Source organism: Oryctolagus cuniculus, chromosome 13 (genome assembly GCF_964237555.1).
Source record: "Oryctolagus cuniculus chromosome 13, mOryCun1.1, whole genome shotgun sequence".
Lineage (NCBI taxonomy): Eukaryota > Metazoa > Chordata > Mammalia > Lagomorpha > Leporidae > Oryctolagus > Oryctolagus cuniculus.
The window spans coordinates 96,024,974-96,050,223 of NC_091444.1; the positions used below are offsets into that span (position 1 = coordinate 96,024,974).

Here is a 25,250-nt window from a genome sequence, read left to right on the forward strand (position 1 = left end):
TGTGGGTGCTATCACCCATTCAGGAGACCCTGATTGAATGTCCAGCTCCTAGCTTCAATCTGGCCCAACTCTGGCTGTTGTGGACATTTGAGGAGTGAACCAGCAGATAGGAGTGTTCTCTGCTCTTCATCTTTCTCTTTTTTTAATATATGCACTATTGCTATAAATTTCCCTCTTAACACTGCTTTTGCTGTATTGTACAGACTTTGAAATATGCTTTCAATTCCATTTGTTTCAAGAAATTGTTTATTTCCTTTTTAATTTCTTCAGTGATTCATTGAAGATGAATCTTCAATGATTCATTCAAGAGAATGTTGCTCAATTTGTAAACTTTCTATTGTTCCTACTGATTTCTGGTTTTACTTCTGGTCTGAGACAATACATGGTGTGATTTCAATTTTTTTCAGTTTACTAAGGCTTGATTTCTAGCCTAATAAATGGTCTAGTCTAGAAAATATTCATGTGTTTCTGAGACAAATGTGTATTCTGTAGTTGTTGGATAAAATGATCTATAATTGTTTATTATGTCCATTTTCTCTATAGCATGATTCAACATATTGAATCTGATGTATTCTTGTTGATTTTCTGTCTGGGTGACCTGTCCATTGATGACAGTAGGGTGTTGAAATCCTCCACTGTTTCTGTATTAGAGACTATCTCTCTCTCCTTTCAGGTCTATTTTCTTTATATATTTGGGTATCTAGCATGGAGTTCATATATATTTATAATTATTATATCTTCTGACTTAACCAGTTCTTTTATTAATATGTAATGTTCTTCTTTGCCTCTTTTTATAAGTTTTTATTTCAAGTCTGTTTTGTCTGATATGAGTATAGCTACTCCTGATTATTTTCCGTTTCCATTTGCGTGGTATCTTTCTCCAACCTGTCACCTTCAATCTCTGTGCATCGCCGCCTGAGGAGTGAGTTTCTGCTAGACGGCATGTAGTTAAGCCTTATTGTTTTCATCTGCCCGGCCAACCTATATATTTTGGCTGGTGAATTTAATCCATTCATAGTCAATGTTAATATTGCTAAATAGCCTATCATTTTGTTTATTGATTACTGATTGTTTTATGTATTCTCTGTTTCTTTCTGTCTCTATTGCCATTTATATTTGTGTTTTGTTCACTTTCTATTATCATAAATTTGGATTCTCTTTTCTTTTTTGTGAATCTTTGTTAGTGAATTTTGTACTATTCTGTGTTTTCATGATATTTATTTCTTTTTATTAAAAAGACTTATTTATTTATTTGACAGCCAGAGTGACAGAAACAGAGAGAGAGAGAGGGACAGAGAAATAGAGGGAGGGTCTTCCATTTGCTGGTTCACTCCCCAATTGACCACAACAGCAAGGGCTTGGTCAGGTTAAAGCCAGGAGCCCAGAACACCATCCAGGTCTCCCATGTGGGTGACAGGAACCCAAGTCCTTGGGTCATACTCTCTGCTTTTCCATGTGCATTAGTAGGGAGCTGGAATGGAAGTGGAGCAGCCATAGATCAAACCAGCGCTCAGATATGAGATGCCAGTGTCACAAGAGGCAACTTAACACACTGTATCACCAAACAGGTTCCTCATGGTGTTTACTTCTGATGTAGGACCTCCTTCAGGAGTTCTTGTAGGACAAGAATGGTTGGAAATTTTTTTTTCTTCCAAAATCTTGAATATATCATCCCATTATCTTCTGGTCTGTAGGGTTTCTGCAAAGAAGTCTATTGTTAGTTTAATAGGCTTTTCTTCATATTTAACTTGATGTTTTCCTCTCACTGTGTTTAAGATTCTCTCCTTGTCCTTGACTTCTGACAACCTGACTATAATGTTCCTTGGAGGTCTTTTGTGGTTGACTCTGTCTGGGGTCTTTTGAGCTTCCTGTATGTGAGCTTTAGTTCAAGATCCAGTTGCTCTACTTCCCATTCAGCTCCCTGCTGGTGCACTTAGGAAGGCAGCAGGAGATGGCCCAGCTGCCGCCCATGTGGATAGAGTTCCAGGCTTCTGGCTTTTGGCTGGCCCAGTCCCAGCCATGGCGGCCATTTGTGGAGTGAACCCTGAGATGAAACATCTCTCTCTCTCTTTCGCAGTCTCTCCCTCTCTGTGTCACACCTCAGTCTTTGTTCAAGTGTTGGGATGGAACCACACAAAATATGGAGGGCAAACTGCCTTAGCCAAAATCCAGTGAATCAAATGTTAATAGCATCAAAAATACCTTCACAGCAACATCTAGACTTATGGTTGACAGAGCCTAGCCCAGTGGACTCATAAAATTAACCACCACAAAAAGAAAACATAAAAGACAGAGAAAAGACAAAGTGAGGAAATCTAATATGCACTTAGTAATAGTCTCAGAAGGAAAGAGAAAAATACAGAAGGAATACTATTTAAAGAGATCATAAGAAATAATTTTCTAAGAGAAATGAAAAGCATCAAGCTATATATCTAAAAATTATATTAACCTGTGAAGAAGAATTTTCAAATCCTCATCTAAGCAGTAAAATTACTAAAAAGAAAAAGAAAATCTTAACAGCAGTCAGAACATAACAGACAGATTAACTTTAAAGGAACTAACTCAGATGGGTGCCTGGTTCTTGGAAGAGAAAAAGGAATGAGATAGCATTTTTTAAAATACTATTAGAAAATTAATCTCAACTTAAAATCTCATATCTTTCAGAAATAATAATGAGATAACATGTCCAAACAGACAAAACCTGAGAAAATCCAACTCCATTAGATTCATACTAAAGCAAATACTAAATGTGTTAAAAAGAATTGGGAAAAAAAAAACAAAAACATAATCTCAAATGGGTGATGCAGGGGTGGGCATTTGATATATCAGTTAGCATGTCATGCAAGGATGCTTGCATCCCATATAAGAGTGGCTGAATTCAAGTCCTGACTCAACTGTCAATTCACAGCTTCCAGTTATTGCACACCCTGGGCGGCATTAGTGAGGATACAGGTGGTTGGGTCCTGGCCACCCATGTGAGAGACCTGGATTGAATTCCTAGTTCCTGGCTTCGTCTTCACCCCACCAGCTATTGTGGGCTGTTAGTGAAATAACTAGTGAAAGTGACTATTTCTTTGTCTCTACCTCTTTACCTCGCAAAAAAAAAAAAAAAAAAAAATGGGTAATGCAGTGTAAAGAACAATAAAAACCATCCATATTTTTCATTCAGTTTAGAACTTGGCTTTTCACCATCCTGGAGACTGTACCAGTAAAATATATATATTTTCTGCCAGGGTCCTTTTGTTCTACATCTTTTAAAATAATGATAATCCTTACAGAAGTTAAGGATCATATCATTATCAGATTAATAAATGAAAATGCAAATATTTCCTCCTGCCACGGAAATCTCCCATCTTTTAAAACATCCTATGAACCTGTGCATTTCAGACTATGTGAAATACAAGCCACAGACAAGGTACAAAGTCCCCAAAAATCAGTGGAGGCATGAACTCTCTTACTAAGAGAAGAGGCTGAGGCCCCACTGCCCTGGTGACATGGCTGCTACCAACAGCAGATTTCTCACACAGAGCATTCTTAGATGGGGTAGCCATCATGATGGCCTGTGGCCCACACCCTTCAAACACTTACCTCCACCACTTTAGCCATCACTTTATCAAACTAGTCAAATGAAGGGAGGTAAAAGGGAAAGTTGTCATACTGTGTCTGTGTGTGTGCGTCTGTGTGCACACGTGTGTATTGATGATCTCACTGCCAAAGAGCCAGTTATCCACCTCAGTTCTCATGCACTACCTCAAGATTCCAAGTACATTTCACGTATTGGCCATTGAATATGCACTGTTAAAACACAACAGTACCTATAAAAGTACTGGCAATTATAATGATGTTCATGTTAATGATAATGAATAAAATGACATTAATACAGCCTTAGTAGTTAGTTATCCCAAATCCATACACTCACTCACACATTAAATCTACTAGCTCCACTTCTGTGTGGCTGTTTATGTGTGTGTGTATTTGGGAGAGGAAGGAGGGGATAAATTGATCCCAGGGGATACTTGGCTGCATATAAAACTCAAGAGATCCCTTCTATTCCTGCAACTTTATGATTCTGGGCATGCCTGGAAGCATGCTGCTTCATTCATTTTGCAAAATTAAACATAATGCTACCCTGTCTTACAGACTTGCCTCACTTCATGTAAAAATTATATCCCTGAAATGTCTTGTGTAAATTTAATTTGGGGAAAGTGAATTCCATTTCAAATATAGTAGGCTCGTCTGCTATTTAAAGACATGTTGTAACATCTCACTTATATAATGTCTTTTTTTAAAGGCAAAGAAGGATTTTCTGAAAGTAAGGCATCTTTATGTAGCTATACGAACCATAATAAAACTCATTTTCATGGAAGCATTGTGGGTTCACTCACTGCTCTTAAATAATGATAGTAGTAACAGTCGTAGTGGTTGTACTGACACTAGTAGTAATCAAGTTAGTGGAGTGACAGCAGGGAGCAGTGGCAGGTTAGTTAATTTATCAGAGGTCACACTTCCTGTACATCATAGAAGTGATATCTGGCCTTGGTCTGTTTCCAGAGCCCACCCTGTTAGCACAGCTTTGGCAGTTAAATAAAAGATCATCCCATCTCATCAAGCCCATCCCTCTAGACCTGTGAACTCAGCAAAATGTTTGTGCCATGGACTGACAGAGACCAGCTTGTTCTCATAAAGATCTATTTTTAAAGAAAATGCCTCTCTCAACATTTTCATGAAAGATGAATATGTGGTATATCTACAAATTAGTAAACACCAAACACATCTATATGTTATATACCAGGCTTAACAAGCTTTTGTTAGCCTCGTTTCCATTAGAGATTACTCTGATTCAGAAACTATTTAGGTAAAGATGTCACAAGACTGTTTGGAAATAGCTATTAAAAAATGATATTAGAGGCTGTTCTTCTCCAAGTTACACAATTTTTCAAGAGTTTTTTTTTCCTCACCCTTCTTGGACATTCTTTTTATGATTTCAAGATCCTACCTGATGACGCCAACCTCACTCACACAGGAGCATGTGTGATGGTGTTCCCTGCAAAAGCAGCCCATCGGCGTGAGAACTTTCTCCCTGGTAGCTGTGCTGCAGGGTGGGCCGGGCCACCTGCCTTTCTTTTTTTTTTTTTTTTTTTTTTTTTTTTTTGACAGGCAGAGTAGACAGTGAGAGACAGAGAGAAAGGTCTTCCTTTGCCATTGGTTCACCCTCCAATGGCCACCACGGCCAGCGCGCTGCAGCCGGCGCATCGCGCTGATCTGATGGCAGGAGCCAGGTGCTTCTCCTGGTCTCCATGGGGTGCAGGGCCCAAGCACTTGGGCCATCCTCCACTGCACTCCCTGGCCACAGCAGAGAGCTGGCCTGGAAGAGAGGCAACCAGGACAGAACCCGGTGCCCCGACCGGGACTAGAACCCGGTGTGCCGGCGCTGCAAGGCGGAGGATTAGCCTAGTGAGCCGCGGCGCCAGCCCCACCTGCCTTTCTTGTGGTGTGATGGAAGGGAAAACAGACGTGGCTGAGAAGCAGCCATGTGAGCTCTCTCACCTGCAAATCCATCATTCTGCCCAAAAGTGGTGTCCAAAGGGTAGGATTGTTTCACCAGAAGGAATCCTCCTTCAAAATTACTACTTGGATAAGTCTGAATAGTGGTCCCCAAAGATATGAAATTCTAATCCCTGCAACCTGTAACTACCAGGTGTGAAAAGAAAGATTCTTGCACATGTGATTAAACGAAGGTTCATGAGATGAGCAGACAGTGTGGATGGTCTTAGTAGACCCTATGTGTGGTTACCCCTGTCCTCATAACAAAAACATACTTATAAGAGGAATTCCTCATGACACATGCAGAGAAGGCTGCATTGGGGTGATACAACCACAAGCCAAGGAATGCTTAGGGTCACTGGAAGCAGCAGAAGCACAATGGAATTCCCCTACCTTTGGAACCTCCAGAGATGACTCTGCCCTGCTGGTGCCTTGATTGCAGACTTCCAGCCTCTAGAACTGTGAGGGGATACAGCTCTGTTGTTTTAAGCCTTGAAGTTCATAGCCATGTGTGACTGCAGCCACAGAAATTGAATCCAGTGCTACATTATGCAAGTAGAATTTTCTCTACATTAAAACACATAATGTTGTTCTTGTTTTGCCATGAACTAAAAGCAAAAGTCCCCCAGAGTTCATCCTAGGCTATTTGATTGTGATTTTACTTTCTGGATGCCAAAGAGCAAGCTCACAGAATCCTTGGTTAAGGTGGTCTGTACAATGAGAAACAGGAGAAACAAAGTTTCTGCATAGGAACTTCTCCTAGGACGTTCTTCTCTTCTTGGAGCATGCTTGGCACAATGCTCCCGTCCTCTGGGTTCAGACATGAGGACTTGAGCCCATGTCAACGGTCATATTCTGATGCATTGGCATCTTGCACCAAATGAGGATAATCTCCAGGAGACATTTAATGTTATGAGCTGGGGAAAGGAGGTAATACTTTTCTGAGACTACTGGATTACTAGATATGTGCTAATGGACTCTTTGGAAGAACCTCATGGGAATAGATTTTGGTAGGGTTACACCTGTGACTGTTGTTCATTGTGTCCTTATGACTTTTTTATATTTTCTTAATTTTTATTAATATAAAGAGGACAGAGTTCATGTATTTCATAGATACATTTTTTAAAATATTTATTTATTTGAAAGCCAGAGTTAGAGAGAGAAGGAGAGGCAGAGGGAGAAAGAGAGAGAGGTCTTCCATCTGCTGGTTCACTCCCCAGTTGGCCACAACAGCCAGAGCTGTGCCAATCCAAAGCCAGAAGCCAGGAGCTTCCTCCAGGTCTCCCATGTGGGTGCAGGGGCCCAAGCGTTTGGGCCATCTCTACTGCTTTTCCAGGCCATAGCAGAGAGCTGGATCGGAAGTGGAGCAGCCAGGTCTCGAACCAGCACCCATATGGGATGCCAGCACTGCAGGAAGCGGCTTTACCCGCTATGCCACAGCATTAGCCCCAGATACAATTCTAAGAAAAGAACTGTACTTCCCTTCACCCCCTCTCCCTCCAACTCCCCTCCTTCCTTCTTTTTTCCTTTAATTTTGCATTAACATAATTTCAATTTATCTTATAATCACAGACTTAATGCACCACTAACCATAATTTTTAACAAGTAAAAAGTAGAAAGATCACTGTTCCACAGGAATATAGACAGGGCTGAAAACAACAGTCAGAACATAGATGTCAGTTTCACTCTTACACATTTTTGACTATATTAATCCACAAAATGAAACAACTCCTTTACAACATATCCCCAGTTTCAGGGACTCTTTGTTTTTGCTTTTTTTTTTACTTCTTTTTCTTATTTTTTATTTATACAAAGGTAACAAATTTCATGTATTTCATACATGAGTTTTAAGAGCACAATGATATTCCACACCTCTTACACTCCATCTACCCCTCACATCCAACCTCCCTCCTTTTCCTCTTTTTCTTTTAATTTTTACAATAACATACTTTCAATTTATTGTGACTTTTTAATCTTAAATAATTTGATGTTCACTTCAGGAAGAATGTCCCCAAGAATTTATGCCCTTCTTTCATTGTCATAGCTCCTGACCACAGAGAGAAAAAAATGAAACACATGCAGTCGTTGCAGGCCTGTTCAACTTATCCAGCCCCACCCAAACTATCATTCATGGTGTGATGTAGCACTGAGTTAAGCAGTGTAGCCCTAATATTCTTTAAACATTTTCAGAAGTCCAATCCTCCATGGCTGGGGAGATAATCAGTACAGTTGGAGTGAATAAATGAGTGTTTTAAAGAACTTTCTGGAAGATTCTTTACTTATGTCTGTACACAAGGATGTCAAAACAGCACCTAGGAAGTTGATTTAAAATTATAAAATCAATGCCTAATTAGTGAGACCATTCACATACGTAAAGAAGTTCCTTAGAAACCAAGTGTCTCCCAAACATAAATAAATTACCAAGACTTTTTTTTTTTTAAAAAAAAAAAGGAAGAATCTGGAAGTAACCTAACCCACCATGCAAGTAGATCTTTAGATCATCTCAGTTCAAGGAATTCTAGGCACAAGGGGGAAAAGAACACAATCACCCTGAAACCCAAGAAGGGAACGTGGAAAGCAAGTGCAAGTGAGCCTGGTTGGCCTGTTCATGACAAATAGGGAACAAGGGCCTTCCTCAGAGCGTTGACACTCCTGGGAGTACAGAAGCCTGACATGAAAAGAGGTAGCCCAGGGCAGGTTACCATTAGAATAATGAAACAAACATTCCCCACTCCACCATAGCAATCAGAGGTAATAGCATATTCTCTGAAAGTTTTCAATTGCTCCTGACTACACGTTGTCCATCCTTGTGGGATTTATCCCACAGAAAGAGAGCACGGTGCTTAGACTCACGCCAGGGCTCCGTGAAGAAATTCCATGCTGCATTGTACATTGGTAAATTTACTATTAGTCTCAAGTAAGTCTGCCAGAGTCATTCCATCTCCTTGGGTATAATCAGTATACCAGCCATCAGTTACAGGGATGTCAAAAATGTGCTACTGGCTTGAATTGTTAGTAGACATCCCAAGAACTACCTCTATGCAGCTGATTCATTTTTCAAGAGAAAAGAAAAAGACTGCCATCCTTCTGTGTTGCTTTGGGAAGTTTTATCCCTGCTTGCAAAAGACAGAAAAGAAATTATTCTTACAGTAGGAGCTCAAAGTACATGTAGACAATAACATTTCTGGCAGAGGTATTAAATGCAAATGTTAAGCAGATATATAATTGAAATAAAAGATTTATAACTAAACTGGAAGCATTTTCTGCAGGCTGACTGGGAGCTCTCTTGATCTGTATGACTTGGAGAGCACTAAACAAGCTGAGGTGACCTTCAAATCTTCCTTCCGATGAAAATAACAATAACCCTGACACTTGATGCTTTAAAAGTGCTCTTATGCGTCTTGCTCAATCTTCACATTGCCTTGTGAAGTGGAGAAGTTTTACCACTGTCAGAGAACAAAATAAGGAAAAGAATGGCCGGTGCCGAGATCCCAGTATGAAGCAGGAACCAAGATGATCTGAAACTCGGGTCTCTTGACTCCTAAGTCACATGAAGAGGCTGTTCACACTTTCCACCTCTGCAGTCAGGGATAAACTCAATGGTATTGGAGACTGTAGGGGCCTTGCAACCTCACTTCATACTTAAATTAGCTTACAATGGTACTGTAGTGAGAAGTGAGTGGTTTTGTAATTAGATCATGCATGCATCACGTTAGCTGAAGTCTTGTTTACAAAGCAGCTATTTCCCCTACCCTCCCCACGTGCCAACAAGTTGGGACCAAGGCTAAAGAAAAGGTAGTACCAGAGCACTGGGGTGGGAGAAGCTGCCCGTTTGCAGCTCAGATCCCTTCGGCCCATCAGCCTGCACCTTCCCCGTGCTGTACCCCCCCAGTTTTGTATTCCCCTGCATCCCTACCTGCGGAGCAGAGCAGTGCTGGGTTGACACAAGCATCCTCATGGCTGCCTTCCCAGCATTGTCTGGGCCCCGCTGAAGTTGGCCAGGTTTGCAAGGAGTCCTGGGAGAGGAGCCCAGCCAGGCTGCAGCTGAGACCTCTCCAAAGCAGGTGTCTGTGCTGACAGCCAACAGCAGCAAAGCAGCTAAACTTCCCAGAGCAAAGAAATGGGGGGAGAGAGAGGGAGGTCGGGTATCCTGAAGGAACGGGGAGGTCTCATGGGGACATCAGATACTCCAAGACTTTCCACTGAGCTCAGAGTGGAAAGGTGGCGAGAAGACCCAGCTCTGTGCCTCAGAGGTCAGTGTCCATTATTATGAAGACTGAAGGGGCAGGGACAGAGGGAGGGGGAGAGGGAAGGTGGGGGAGGGAGAGGCTGTCTCCCTGGAGCCTGGCTGCACATAGATCTGGAGCAGTGACTGCCTCTCTTCGTACCCAGTCATCCTTGACCTTGGCAGCTGCCTCCTCCTGCCAGGGCAGTCGCTGCCCAGTAGGACAGCCCATGCTGCCAAAGGGCCAGATTGTACCCCCTGTGCAGTTCTGGGGGGTGGGCAGCTGCCATGGTGAATCACTTCTAGGAAAAAGAAAGAGCTGATAGGAATGGAATTAGCCTGGGCACCTGACATTGCGCGTCCACGACCAGAGGAAGGTCACAGGGTGATTTTCAGTCTGGGGCACCAGACTGGGTAGGAGGCAGAGGGTGATGCACTCTGTCCAAGAGGGTGATGCACCCTGGATCCCTAATGAAGTTGGGGACTCTGGGGACATCCTGGGGTTTGGGACTCTGCAATCCACAGTCAAGTAGATCTTCCTGTGAACTCTGCTGAGGGCTGCTACCGAGAGTATTCTGTGCTGTGGTTCCACTCCATGCATGAGTGGCTCCCTTCAGGGAGTCTGCTGGGCCCAAGAGCTCGCACTGTGCTCAGCCAGCCAGTTCTTTACGTTCAACACCTGAGCTTCTCTACCAGCAGTGCCTGATGCGTTGCTGTCATCACACACCTGCCACTCCAGTGGCCTAAATGCAGTGCACTTGGGTTGGGTTGGTGGAAAGTGTCCTGCAGAGGCTTTGTGGGAGCTGCAGCAGGGGGAGATTCCAGGAGCAGGGAGCCCCGGACAAGGGCTTCTGGCCTATAAAGTGAATATCCACAATATCACTGACATGAACAAACAGGACACAGTTGTTTGTCTACTTACTTTTGTGGCTGGACCATGTGACTGAACAGAGACTGGGACATGAAACTTGCCACTGCCCACACACTGGTTACAACTGTGATGCCCAGGTTTTCCCCCAAGGACTTGTGCCCTTCTTCTACTGCTTTCCCAGGCCATAGTAGAGAGCTGGATCACAAGTGGAGCAGCCGGGATTTGAACCAGCGCCCATATGGGATGCCGGCTTTACCTGCTATGCACCAGCCTCTGTAGGAAGTTCTGATCACAGTGAGGAATCTTGTGAGATGACTGGGCAGGAACCGAGGCCCATCAGGAGCTAGAGAGTACAGCCAAGTCCCAGGCTGCGAAGCAAATGCTGCCACAGAGCAGGAACACCCTGCTTTTCTCCCTCTGCTCTGCTGTGGAAATCTATGGGTGTAAGGATGGTGTGGACCCCAACAAAAAGTCAGAGTGTGCAAGGAGAGAGCCACTTTGAAAGTAGGACTCTCCGAGTTTTCTGGACAGAACCAGCTCCCTGGGTGTGTGACATACCCAGTCCCACAGGAAGTGTGCAGCCTAGAATGATCCATGCTCACTCACTGTGAAATTCTTAATTTTCAAACAAAGGGACCCACATTTTCCTTTCACAGCAAGTCTCAGAAATTTTGTAGCCAGTGTTGTTTCTGCATCACATTGCTTGATTAATTAATTATCCCAAACTCTTACATTTTTCTTGATTAGTTTTTTCCTCATCAACCAAACTATAAACCTAAGCGGTCTCTGGTGTTTACCATGTCTGGTGTTATGCCTTGAACAAGGCTGGGGTACAGTGGGTGCCCAATAAACACACATTCCTGGATTGTTTTTACATGGCTTTGCTTGTTCATTCACTCAACAAATATTCATAGAAAGGGGGAAAAATCTCCACAGAGCTTTATTACTACAAGACTGCTCATAAGATCCTCTAAATTAAAAGGTTAAGAAAAACAGGTACCAGCAATGACTTGCAGCATGAAGCCGTCATCAGGGTTTGAACTTGATTCTCAACCTCCACTCCTACAGGTACAATGGTGACCTCCAGGTGAACTGACCAAGTTTTAAAGATGGAAAGCAGGGTGATGTGTGTGTGACTATCTCACATCAACTCAAACGCAGATTTTATTTCCCATTATCTGCTCTCATGAGAGCCCTGTTTGGGGCCAGGAATATTCATGCTTGGCTGCTTCCTATTTCTCTCTTGACAGGAGTGAGTAATGCCGAGGCACGGCAGCCAGGAAAGTCTCCCCACTTCAGCGTGAACTGGGTCGTGGGCAATGCGGACGTGGAGATTATTAATGCCACCACAGGGAAGAGGAGCTGCGGGGGCTCCTCCAGGCTCTGCAAGCACGTGTTCTCTGCCCGGTGGGCACGGCTGTATGGTAGGGTAGGTTGCATCTGTCCTTGCTGGGAGAGGCTGGCTGCAAGAGACTGGGGCTCACACTCGGAGCAAGATCACAGGAGTGAGCCAGCTTTGGGTCTGAAGTGAGAGTGATACAGAACGCAAAAACCAGCTCCCATTGTGTTTCCTTTTCCCATGTATCCAGGCCAATGGCATTTTCCCCATAGATTTAAGACTGTACTGCCCAAACCGGATCCCCAGACCGCACTGCAGTCTGGGAAGCTTAGTCCTAGGAAGCCAAGTGGAAGGGAACTTATTGCTGAACAGCTAATGTGGCAAGCGCTGCACTGACCCCCTCACATAGGGTATCATAAGAAAAGTTCATGGAAATTTTTTTTATTTATTTGAAAGGCAGAGTGACAGAGAGAGAGGGAGAGAGGGGGGGGGGGAGAATCTTCCATCTACTGGTTTACTGCCCAAATACCCAAAGCCAGCAGCCCAGAGACCATCTGGGTCTCCCATGTAAGTGGCAGGGTATCCTCCACTGCTTTCCCAGGCACACTAACAGAAAGCAGGATGGAAGGAAAGCAGGCAGGACCCGAATTGGCACTCCAATATGGGGTGTGGGCATTGAAAGCAGCAACTTAATCTACTGCACCACAACAGTGGCTCCCACAGAAACTTTGAAGTTGGCATTATCCCCAGTTTAGATACAAGAAATCTGATGCTCAGGAAAGTTAGCAAATTTTCCTCAAATTGCAAAGGTAGTAAACATTCAGATTAGGCTCTCTCCCCAATCCTGATGCCTTTGTATTTCTCTACTTCAACCATTCAGAGGCTGTTCTCTCCTCCATAAACAGGGATAATCACAGAATTTCTGTATTTTAAACCAAAATTTCTGTATTTTAAACAATGTGTTTCCAAAGCATAGAAGATTATAACAAAAACATTTTTTAAAAAAAGCAAGTCAGCAAATAAAAAATGAGTTGTTAAAATTTTTATCCAAGTAATGATTCCAAGTAGGAATAACAATGCTATGGCTGATTTATCAACCAGTAGAACAGGAGGGACATACTGATGCTTAAAATAAACATTTTTGTCAACTAAAATGGTGCTGAATATTGCATGTTTAGCTCGGAGCTTGGTGGCAAGTTCTGCCTTTGCCACAAGTCAATACGTGTGTGCACAGGTCCAAAGCCAGGCGGCCTCCATCCTGCCTGCTCTAGGCGCTTTCCCATGTTTCACCTCTGAAGACTTTGGGAGGGCAGAGAGGCATCAGCCTTCCCTTGTTAAACAAAGGGTCTCTTTTTTCATATCTGCCCAAGGGGACATTGCCAATGAGTGGGCTGATCTGTGGACTCCCCCTGGGATGGGGTAGGGAGCTCCCCCAACCCAGGAGCCTTGCCATCCTCTCTTCTGCAGCCTCCATGACCTCCTCTACTGTGGGTGTAATTGGAACCGTGTTTGATCCCTGCTTTTTGCTGTCTTTCAAAGCTTTGCCTGATACACTCAGAAACCTGGCAGAGAAAGCGTCTTAGTTGTATTGTTCTGAGTGGCGAGCAACATCAGCCAAACCCCTTCCTCTTTCCTGTCTGCCATGAGCTGCTTCAGTTGCCCCAATGTTCCTGGCATCCCTATCCCATTTGGAGCCCGTATTCCTCCTCCAGAAAGAAAAGTACAGCTGGTGATTATGTTTTTAATAGCAGGCAAGGTATATATTAATTTTGTTCATTAATCATTGACACTTGCGATGAAGCAAAGCCTGCTCTGTTACTGGGTTTTCCATAGAATGGCCTCATGGAAGGCAGGAGTTAATACCACAGTTGTTCTTTATTGTGTTGTTTCTTTGTTCTAAAGGAAAAGAGAAAGAAAAGCAAAAGGTTGAGACCAAGAGTGACGTTTTGCTTGCAAAACTCATCTGGCGGAGGTTCCTATTTCTGCTTGTAGTTTGATTTGCTTTTTCTCTTTGCTGTCCACAGCTTAGCACACGGATACCAAGGCACGGAGACACGCCATCCATGTACTGTGAGGCCAAGCTGGGGGCGCACACCTACCAGTCTGTTAAGCAGCAGATGTTTAAGGCTTTTCAGAAAGCAGGGCTCGGCACCTGGGTCAGGAAACCACCGGAGCAAGATCAGTTTCTACTAACTCTCTAAGTCACCAGACTCCTTTGCTATTGAAACATCCAGAGAGGACGAGGCTGTGCGCGTGGAGCATCATGGTGTGTCCATGGGTCCCCTGCGTTTGTTTTCCTGCAGTGTTCTGGACACACACAAGTGTTTGAAGTTTGGATGAGCAACTAGACTTGAATTTGGGTTGCTCACCCCAAGAACCCTGTCCACTACACCTACAGGTACAAGTGCCGTTGTGTTAGCTCTGTGTCTTCTTGGTGGCGTCAAAGGGAGAGCTTCTATACAGGCAAGGTGTGTCAGGGGGGAGGGGTGCTGGCTGCAGCCTTGACAAGTTGTACTGAAGCGTCGCCAATTAGAAATAAGCCTCAGGCACCATTCCCCTGTATTCCTTCCCCTGCCATGCACCTCCCCACAGATGTGTTCGGGTCTCCCTAGCACAGTAAATGTTACACTTCAAGATAAGCCACACGTGAAGAGAAAAGCCATGGAACCGTCCCTCCTCCCCACCTCCCTTGCCACAAGAAAAGAAAAAAAGAAAAAAAAAAGAATCCAACAACAACGTTCTATTATTTTCATTATTCATTTTGGTTTCTTACTCCATCTCCTTTCCAAAAGGACTTGAGATGCACAATGTTAAACATGTAGAATAGGATCAGAGAAATGAAAACCATCCTTGCAAAGCAAAGGGGCAGTTACCCAAGGCACCAATGAGTTAAGATCTGTGATGTAAGGAGACCATTTCTAAACATCCTGCTAACTGGACGCTGCTGAATGCCCCAGGTCTATTCAGCCAATCACAACTCTTAGTTTCTTTAGACAGAAAAGGATAGCCATTGCAGTCTGACTGTGTAAGGGTTAGCTACTGCCCAACAACCTCCTGATCAGATAATAACAAAACTGAGTCTCACACCAAATTCTGAATTTTTAACTTGAATTGTATTAGACACCAAACACACAAAAAGTTTTCAAAAACCACTTTGATTTTAGCCTTGAGGCCAGATTTCTTTTCTTCTAGGTTCTCCAATCACCGTCTTATTGACGAAAAAAAGGAAAGAAAGAAAAAAAAAAAATAAATAAAGTAGCTGCCAAAATGCGAGAAGCAGGATTCTGTCAGCAGGCATCAAAGATTACAGCTGGACTTAGAACCATTTCCTCAACATCTTCCTAAGAGGGGTGCTGGATTCAGGCAAGGATGAGGCACTTCCCTACCATGTTCCTTGAATTATTCTACCACTGAGAATGCATTTCTAACATTCATGATGTGAATTAGCAGGTCTATAATTTCTTTAATTAAAACAGCCCTATCTGAAATTCATTAGGCCAAATAACAAAACGCAGAAGTAGCCACCTCTGGAGTATAAGCTTCCTATTTAGAGTTCCAACTTGACCACCACCCCCCCAAGAAATGCAAGCATAACACCATGCTGTATATATTTAAGTATAAAGTTCAGGTATCATAACAATGAGGCAGAAACGAAACAAACTGAGTTGTAGCTATTTGTTACAAGATAATAAGAAGTAGAGCTATTAGTATGAAAATAGAAACTTTTCCTGGGATTTAATATAAGTTCAAATTTATCACTCAAGTTCTTTTAGAAAAGAAAGTGGATACTGTAGTAGACAACTTCTTCAAGACAAAGTTTTAAAAGACATGAAAATGTTTTTGCAAATAGATGACTCATACTAATCTTCCATAAACATTGAGGAAATCAGTGTGAAAGCCAAGATAATATGACCAGTTTATATTAATTTCTAATAACTTGATGTATCACTGGGACATATCTTAGAGAATCAAAACTCTCTCTCAGTCATTAGATATCTTGACCCCCTTTTTCTAAAGTGTGGAAGCACAGCTGATTCCTGGTCAAAGTCTAGGATCAGAACCTCTAGTTACTAACATTCTGAGCTTGAAGAAACATGAATATGCTTTATGAGTATGTGAATGTGTTCCAAATGGTGTTCTTCTCACCGTGAGGAGATTGACATTCACAGCAGCCGTCTTAACCATTATGGGAAGATTTCAGAGGTGGTCCTGCAAACAGATTCAGTGGGTACCACCTAGGTGATCTGATTCAAGAAACCTGGAAAGTACTTACATCCCCAGTTGAGAATACTCTCACAGTGCCTAAGCTGCAGCTATATGGTCATGATTCATTTTGTCTGAGGCACTGCTTCTCCAGAAACAACCAAACTTTCCAAAAATGTAAGAATTCTTCTGAAAAAATCCACATATTAACTCCATTCCATCTTTTAGCCTTAGCATAGGGATTCATCAAATAAAGTAGACAGGAGACTCCTTGAGAGGATCAATGAAGACTCTGCAGAGAAGTTTGATAAAAAAAAAAAAAATAAGAGTTTATAGCAAATGAGAGTCTGAGAATCAGGAGCTCTTCTTGGGTTGGGGGGGATGGGTAATCTGTCCAAGTGATAGCAAAATGGAGAGAGAAATGAGGAGAAGCCAGATAATCCTGGGCTCTGTGCAGTGAAAGTATGTTGAGACAATGGAAGCAAACCACATGCTGGGGTGCTGGGGTTGTGGGATAAAGTCTTCTAAGAATGGGTAAAATACAGAGGATTTAAGGGAAGGGAAGAAAAGGACATGATGCTTCCATTCTCTGAAGCAAACAGGAAGGCAGATTAGGACTGTACACCATGACCAGATTGTGCCACATGTGTGTTCTTCCGGACTGGCAGAAGCCTGAGCCGACCCCAAGTGGCCAGTCATGGAAAGGGACAGGTCATGTCTGTGCCCAGACAAAAAGGACTAGCAGTGGAAGCCCAAGGATTTATCTTTTAGTTCAAAGTCCAGGGGAAGATCCCAACACTGCTATAAGGCTAGGACCACCCTGCATTTTTGACTGCAGAATTAGCCTTGAGAGTAGCTTACATATATGATCTCGTCAAAGGTATCTGTAAGTAGAACAAAACACAGATAGGTGCTTGATAGCCTCTAGTCACCTTAAAAAATATATATAAACCTGAGACAAAGAAAAGGAAGACAGGACAAAGGGAACATCCAAACATCTAAGTTACACCAGCTGCCTCTCTGTCCATCTGAATTTGCCTCAAAACTACCATCCCCATACCTCCTGTGTTTCTTACCAGACAATGGCTCAAAGTCATTTTCTCCCACACTTTCTGTGTTCTCCTTTCATACCTATTTAGCCCTGCCAATAAAATCCAAATAAAATGAACACCATTATTATCTGTGTCCAAAACACTCACTTCTTTCCTATCAGGGAGAGAAACAAGTTAAGTTTCCCTGCCTGGTTTTTAATCAAAAAGTTGGTGTCTGATCATTTGTGAGCTTTTCACAAGACTGAGCCCAAGGGGAAAGGTCACCAAGGCATTCAAGCTGTGGTTGTCCAGCTCCAGCACAAGGTTTCACAACAGTGTATAATATCAAGTTATTGAATTTGGGATTTCTTTGGCTTTTCTTTTTGCCAACAAAAGGATTTGTGAGTCTATAACTATCATTTCATTTTTATTCCTGTGATTCTCTTTCAATCTGTATATATCTATCATGCCACTACTGATCTGTGATAAGTCTTGTTCCTCAAAAACGTCAAGCTGAGTTACTTTTCAAATAAATGCATAGCTCATATTTTTTTCTATATAATTTTCTTTTCACAAGAAGTGGTTCTTATCAATAAAGTTAAATGTAGAGGGTTTTTTTTCTTGGTATAGTGTTTACCACATCTGGAGAGCCATAAAGAGTAAATACATAGTATATCAATGCCCAGAATAGAATAGAGTATTTTGATGAAATCCTATTTTTAGATTATAAATTTCAAGATGAGTCTATAGTATCTTGTTTTAAAAAGTAAAGGACATTTGAAACTTAAATATAGTAGACATTTTTAATTTAGGTAGGCTGATATACTAATTTTTAAGAAGCCATTCTAATGAAATAATCTAATTGGCCCACAATACAATAAATGTCACTTTCTAATAGAGACCAAAGGGAATTTTAGAAAAAAAAATCTTTCTTTTTATGTACTATCATTTGATTGCTTGGACCACTTATTTTGGCAGAAGTCTCACTTAACACTTAGCAAAGCCCTGAGGTACCTTTGCAGGTTTCTCTATCATCTGTTTCTAATAGAGTTTGCAGAGTCCATAATCCAAGCCAGCATTAGGAAATCCACTCACTGTCTTACACATTTTGACAGGTGATCCCAGCTTTGAGTTTTTGTAGAGCTCGTGGTTGAAGTGGAAAATCAAAACCTCTGTGTTGCAGAAAAGGATGTAGAACTATCAAAGCAGCTCTTAGTTGGCACAGAACTGCCTAGGTTATGTCTCCCACCCACAAGAGTTGGCATAACATATGAGGGATAACATGGGATGGGCATGGGTGGGAACAGGACAATGCAGAGTAGGATGAAGGGAAGGCGAAGATTCGGCTCTCTTGCTGCTGTCCATGGTCTCGATTCATCATTGAAGGCTGAAGCACAGCTGTTTCTGGGAGTGCTGTGATGGTGGTGGTTCTTGTTCAATTTCTCCCACAAATTCTGAATCAGATAAAAGGATGATAGTGAAATGAGGACGTGGAAACAAAGATACAGTAGATGTGGACCATAGGGTAGATGGGCATGGAGCACAAGACTTTATTCTCAAGTGGTTTCTCCCACCCTCAATTCTGGGAAACCAGAGAGGAAGGTTACCCATTGTCATCATTCTTTGTTTGTTCTCCCATATAGTCTACCTCTTTAGTTTACTTTTTTTTCACTCTCCTTCCTTTTATTTTATTATTGTCTGCTCTTCCCCATCCCTAAAGGATTCCCTGGTACTACCAAAAGGAATGAACTCATGGGCATGTATCCACCCCAGGTTGACCTATAAAGCAGGCTGATGCTCAGGGTTAAGGAAGAGCCCCAACCCCATGTGTTCTTGTGACACTTCTTACACAGGGATTTGCCATAGTCTTTTTTTGTTTGTTTTTGATTACTGGAATATGCCCATTATGCCTGACCTCCCACCAAAATGAACACTGATAGCCACATCTGTAGAAATTAAGACCAAACAATATCTTCTCTACAGGGAAATGAAAACTCTGGAAAAAGAGATATCATACTTTCCCAACTCATAATTTTAAAATCAAAGTTGGAGGGATCTTTAAAACTGAAGATAAAATTATCTGGATTCTCGTGCCTCTTTTCACATGGGCACTAAATTTCTATCACTCTGCAGTATATATATCAGTAAGGAAAATATATTTCCCAGGAGTGCCCAGTTAATTTTCAGCATTTTTTAAGCAAAATAAACTTAATAAATAGTAATTCTTAATTGAAAGTATGTACATAAAAAGCATGATTGAATGGCAATATTGTACCAATGGATGTACATTTGTAATATTTGTAAAAAAAAAAACCTAAAACCTTAAAATATGAATTTGAATATGTTAATTTCCCTAAGTTCTGTAAATTGCACTTCAGTGATACCTGATAAGTGAATGTTTCTGTTAAGTGAATAAAAATATCAAGTAAAATTGTTCTTTCCTGGATTGTTGGGCTTTTTTCATCAAATAAAGCACAAAGGTTAGTGGAATCCTATGCTGTTTAGGCTTGGTGAAAGATACAGTGTCTGCCCACTCCAAAGAAATGGCATATTCAACCCTAAAGCATAGTTACATTAATTAGCAGATTCTGAGTGTAAGTCACTGGTCCAGATGTTACTCTTATAGATTTAATGCAAGTGAACTTGCTAAAATATCACAGGACTGGGAATGAAAAGACTTACCTTCAAGACTTGAACCAGCTTCTCATTAACTATGTAAAATTAAATGAATCATTTCATCCATGACTTTGCACCTCGGCTTTCTCACTGTCAAGTATGGGAAACAAGACTTCACAAGATTGCTAAGAGAAATTAATAAAGGCACAATGTTACAACACTTTGAAAGAGTTAAAGTATTGTAAGTATTTAAGAACTTAGTCCTCTACCGAAACTTGACACAAGTGAAGTATAGGTGTCCCTGACTATTTTCCTGTAGGATACTAAGTCAGATGTATACTAAGGCAAAGAAACAAAACAACACTCAAAGATTTTTACAGCCTTGGTGGTGTTGTTTTTTTTTTGTTTGTTTGTTTTGTTTTGTTTTGTTTTGTTTTTTTGACAGGCAGAGTGGACAGTGAGAGAGAGAGACAGAGAGAAAAGTCTTCCTTTGCTGTTGGTTCACCCTCCAATGGCCGCTGCGGAGAGCGCGCTGCGGCCTGCGTACCGCGCTGATCCGATGGCAGGAGCCAGGTACTTCTCCTGGTCTCCCATGGGGTGCAGGGCCCAAGGACTTGGGCCATCCACCACTGCACTCCCTGGCCACAGCAGAGAGCTGGCCTGGAAGAGAGGCAACCGGGACAGAATCCGGTGCCCCGACCAGGACTAGAACCCGGTGTGCCGGCGCCGCAAGGCGGAGGATTAGCCTAGTGAGCCGCGGCGCCAGCCACAGCCTTGGTTCTACACAACTGCATGGACTGACCATTCCAGAGTTCAGTTGAACATTTTTACAGTAATGCATTTTACTCTTTTCCAGGGTAATGCCTAAATTTGATACAGGTATGCCCATAAGAGGACATAAATATTTTAGTTAAAAGAATGTTTCATTTTCACTTGTCAACCTATAAATAGAGAAAAATTACAAATATGCTGAATACATAGCTTGTTTGCTATAATTTGAGTGATCACGGAAAAGATTTCTTGTTTGAAAGTATCATTTTCAGGGCCAGTGTTGTAGTTCAGCAGATTAAGCTATAATCTGTAATGCTGGCTTCCCATATAGATGCCAGTTCAAGTTCCAGATGCTCCATTTCTGATCCAGCTCCCTGCCAAAGTTCCTGGGAAAACAGCAGAAAATGGTCCAAGTTCTTTGGAGCCTACACATATGTGGGCGACCTATATGGAATTCCAGGCTGCCGGCTTCAGCCTTGCCCAGCCCCAGCTGTTGCAGCCATTTGGGGAGTGAACTAGTAGATGGATGATCGCTCTCATTCTATAACTCTGCCTTTCAAAATAAATAAATAAAAAAGAACCCTCTCATCCATCACAGTATCTTGTGGGGAGCAACTGGGAGCAACTCGGACTAGACTAAGTTACTGGAATTAAGACTTATTCTATGCATCTGCTCTCCCACAATATGGCGCTGAGAAGGGAGAAACAGCTTCTACACAGCTGCCTCCAGTTCCACCAATAAACTGTAGGACCTGCTCCTGATTGGAGGAGAGCAGCGTACTCGGCGTGTGGGTAGCAGAGTTGGGATTGGTGGAAGAGGACTATAAAGGAGGAGAGAGACAACATGCACCAGGAACATCTATCTGAAGGAACACCTGTGCAGCCCCCGAGAGAGCCGGCCGGCGGTGTGCCGCTCCCCTGCGGAAGTGGGGAAAGCGGCAGGGGGCCCGCCCCTCCACGGAGGTGGAAGGGTCGGTAGCCAACCCGGGAAGAACCAGCAGTAAACCCGGGGAGGGCCGAGCAGACAAAAGAACAGCGCAGGGTCCTGTGTCATTCCTCCACGAAGACGGGGAGCGACATAATGGTGCCGTGACTCGGATATGAAGCCTAGGCAGGGTTTAGTGTCGTTCCTCCACGAAGAGGGGGAGCGACATAATGGTGCCGTGACTCAGATATGAAGCCTAGACAGGGTTTAGTGTCGTTCCTCCATGAAGAGGGGGAGCGACAGTATCTAAATTTTTTTTTGGAAAGGCAGAGTTAGTGAGAGAGAGAGAGAGAGAGAGAGAGAGAGAGAGAGAGAGAGAGAGAGAGAGAAAGGTCTTCCTTACATTGGTTCACCACCCCCAAATGGCCGCTACGGCTGGCGCACCGCACCAATCTGAAGCCAGGTGCTTCCTCCTGGTCTCCCATGAGGGTGCAGGGCCCAAGCACTTGAGCCATCCTCCACTGCCCACTCCCCGGGGCCACAGCAAAGAGCTGGACTTGAAGAGGAGCAACCGGGACAGAATCTGGCGCCCCAACCAGGACTAGAACCATGGGTGCCAGCGCCACAGGCAGAGGATTAGCCTAGTGAGCCACGGTGCCAGCATATCTAAAATTCTACCACATATTCCCTTCAGGCAGGGAAGGGATTTCTTTTTTTCTTTTCAGTTTTCACTTATTTCACATCAAGCTCAGTGATACTTAACTCAAGCAAAAGCACTTGAGATAGGTGGAGGGCAAAGGTGGAAGTAATTGGTATGTGTAAACATCCAAGGATATTCCAATTCTTCCCCTTTATCTCAGGTTGGGGTGTGGGATGTTCCTCTTGGTTGCGTGGCAGTGTTTCCAGAAGCCTCTTATTTTTGAAGTCTTACAATAAGTTATTCCTAATAAAGAGGATACACAGGGATGAGGGTTAGTATCAGGGAATAAAGGAGAGATGGACTTGTAAATATGTTTCTTGACAAATCTCAAATGTTCCAGTGCTGTGACATGTCCAGAAGTCACCTGGAGCAAATTGCAAAGCTTTGAGATTCTGAATGTATGCCATCCAGGACCCTTTGTTGGCCAAAGGAGAGAAAGGTCTCCAGCTTAATCTTCTAATGGTCTCCCAGGAGCAAGTCTCAGGGATGATACCCAATGCCTGCTGTCAGTCACAAAGGACTTCATCCTATGAGAGAAAATACATCATCCCTGAAAATAAGTGCTTTGATTCTCAGTAACCTCTTTAAACTTGAGGGTTCTCCCTATCAACCCCAAATCATTCTTCTGGGCTGTCAAGTCCCTAGCTACTCTAGGCTAGACTATGGCCTCATTTCTTGTGGCATTTTTCTTTCTTGTTGAGAATTTTTTTAAAGCATGAAAACATGAAGTTTATGATATATTGTCTTAGTAAAAGGTTTCAGCTAAGTGCATGTTCCCAAGCAAAGTAACTGGAGTCCGCTCTGATTCTTAAAATTTGATAGGTGTGCGTGAGGATTGAAGGACAAAATGGCCACTGCAGCGGTTTCTAGGCTCTGTGATTGATTACACCCTTGTCCACTTTGGAGCTATTAAATCAGGTTCCTTTAGTTGAGTTTAACTTGATAGTAGAAATATAGCCTTCAAAGTGAGTTTCAGAAAGCCGCTGCTCTTAAAGAGCCAGATTTCCCAGAAAGACCTTTTTATCAACAAAAATAGAACAGGATCAAGGATAATAATAATGAAAGCAAATACTGACCTGCTCTAAAGAAGACTCAACCCCTGAGCCTTTCAGAATTAAATTTCTCGACTTGGGTGTATGGGATGGGGCAGGAGGTTAAGCTTCCACCTGGGACCTTGCATCTTGTATAGGAGTACCTGAGAAGGAGTCCCACCTCCACTTCTGATCCAACTTCCTGATGATGCACACCTAGGGAGTAGGCAAGTGACAGCTCAAGTAGTCACCCTGCCACTCATATGGGAAAGCTATTGGAGTTCTTGATTTCTAGCTTCAGCCTGGCTCAGCCTTGGCTGTTGCAGGCATTTGAGGAGTGAACTAGCAAATAGAGATTCTCTCTCTCCCTCCCTCTCTCTCTCCCTCCCCCTCTCCCTCCCTCCCTCTCTCTCTCCCTCCCCTCTCTCCCTCTCCCTCCCTCCCTCCCTCTCTCTCTCTCTATCCCCCTCCCTCTCTTTCACTTTCAGTCACTCTGCCTTTCAAATAAATAAATACACTTTATAAAATTACCACTTCAAAAATTTATTTAAAAAATAAATCATTTGAATAATTGTGCTAAATATGAAATTTGGTATTTAAAGAACCTCCTTCAGGCTCAGAGCTGAGGTGTGCTGCAGGGGAATTTTGACTAATGTCCTGCATTCACTTTTGGGAGACAACGTTAATGAACTCCTCAAAGATGGATGGTTTGGCTCTGTGGGGAAGTAGGCTCAATGTGGAATAATAGAAATATGATGCCTTTTAGAATCAGAAGGCTGGATTTCTAGTGCTTTCTCCATCATCGATAAGTTATATGACCTTGGGCAAGTACCATTACTCTTACAGGGACTTCAAATATAAAATAGGGTAATACCCTCAAGAGCTGTGGTAAAATCAGATAAAGCAGAAAGTCTTTATACTGTAAGATGCTGTAAAAATACTGGTTGCTTTTCTTCAGGAACATTGAGCACACTTGGCAGGTGGCCCAGGTGAGTTGCTTCTAAGGACAGCTCCCCTCAAAGGAGCCATGCTTGTAATTCAAGAGCAGTGCCGCTTTCTAGGATTAGAAAATCCTGGGAGTGGAAGAACAAAGTGAACCCAAGTTTCCACAAAGAAGCAGATGATGCCGTTTTTATAAAGCCTGAGAGAAAAGAGCACATCAGGAAGCTGACATCATGTGAAAAACAAAATGTTAAAGAAGAAGAGTAGGAAGAATTAGAAGAGATCATTTGACAACCAAGAGGGTGTTTGTGAGCTTTAGAAGAGAAATCTCACTGGAAGATAAGGGGCACGATTGTGACACATGTGAGGTGAGAACAAGGCAATGGAGCGGTGAGGAGAGGTGGTGCACACAGAGGCAACCTGGAAAGAAAGGACTGAAGTAGTTGGAAGAGATGGCCGGCCAGGTCAAAGGCTTCTCACACAGAGCACTCTGCATAGGGTAGGGGGAGTTCTTAGCCTGGAGTGGCCCGAAGGAATCCTACAAGAACAACTTCGACATCAAGGGGACAACTCAGAGGGAACTTTTAAAGCTGGCCTCTGGCATAACCCATTGTTGCCACTGCTTCCCTGGACTCTCCTTGGCCTGGGCACAGTGTGGACAACACGGTAAGCCTTCAGGAGAATTCCTGCCGTAAAGTCACCTCTACCAGGGCAGTGATTAGCAGCTGCTTGTTTTATTTTGCTTGTTTTCTGGTCTACCAGAGAGTAGGTGTTCAATAAATACCTGTAAATAAATAACACTGAGGAGGAGAGAAAAAGAATCAGGAAATGAGTAAAATAGGAGAATATCTGCAAGCACCCAGCCAAAGGCAAACTTTTTGATTTAATTGTCTTCTGATTCCAGACTATGTGCAGAGGGAAGAGTCAGCTGGCCTCATTTGCAAACAAGTACATTCCAACAGAATGTGCAGAATGCGCAGAGAGAGTTGTTCCTGCACCTGCACCACGTCTCTCCCCCTCACTCAAGTCTAACTGCATCTTACAATTACTTA

At 42.8% G+C, this 25,250-nt stretch overlaps 1 protein-coding gene across 2 annotated transcripts in view; it reads left to right on the plus strand.

Moving 5' to 3' along the window:
- ADARB2 (adenosine deaminase RNA specific B2 (inactive)) overlaps window positions 1-20,129 on the plus strand; it is a 571,117-nt gene extending 550,988 nt beyond the window's left edge. The window contains exons 8-9 of one of the 2 annotated variants that reach the window (XM_051832433.2): window positions 11,891-12,069; window positions 14,004-20,129. In XM_051832433.2, the coding sequence (XP_051688393.1) occupies window positions 11,891-12,069; window positions 14,004-14,180 (356 nt within the window). In that variant the 3' untranslated portion in view covers window positions 14,181-20,129. The remainder of the gene's footprint in view (window positions 1-11,890; window positions 12,070-14,003) is intronic. The other variant, XM_051832432.2, reaches the window with a different exon arrangement.
- The last annotated feature ends 5,121 nt before the right edge of the window (window positions 20,130-25,250 follow it).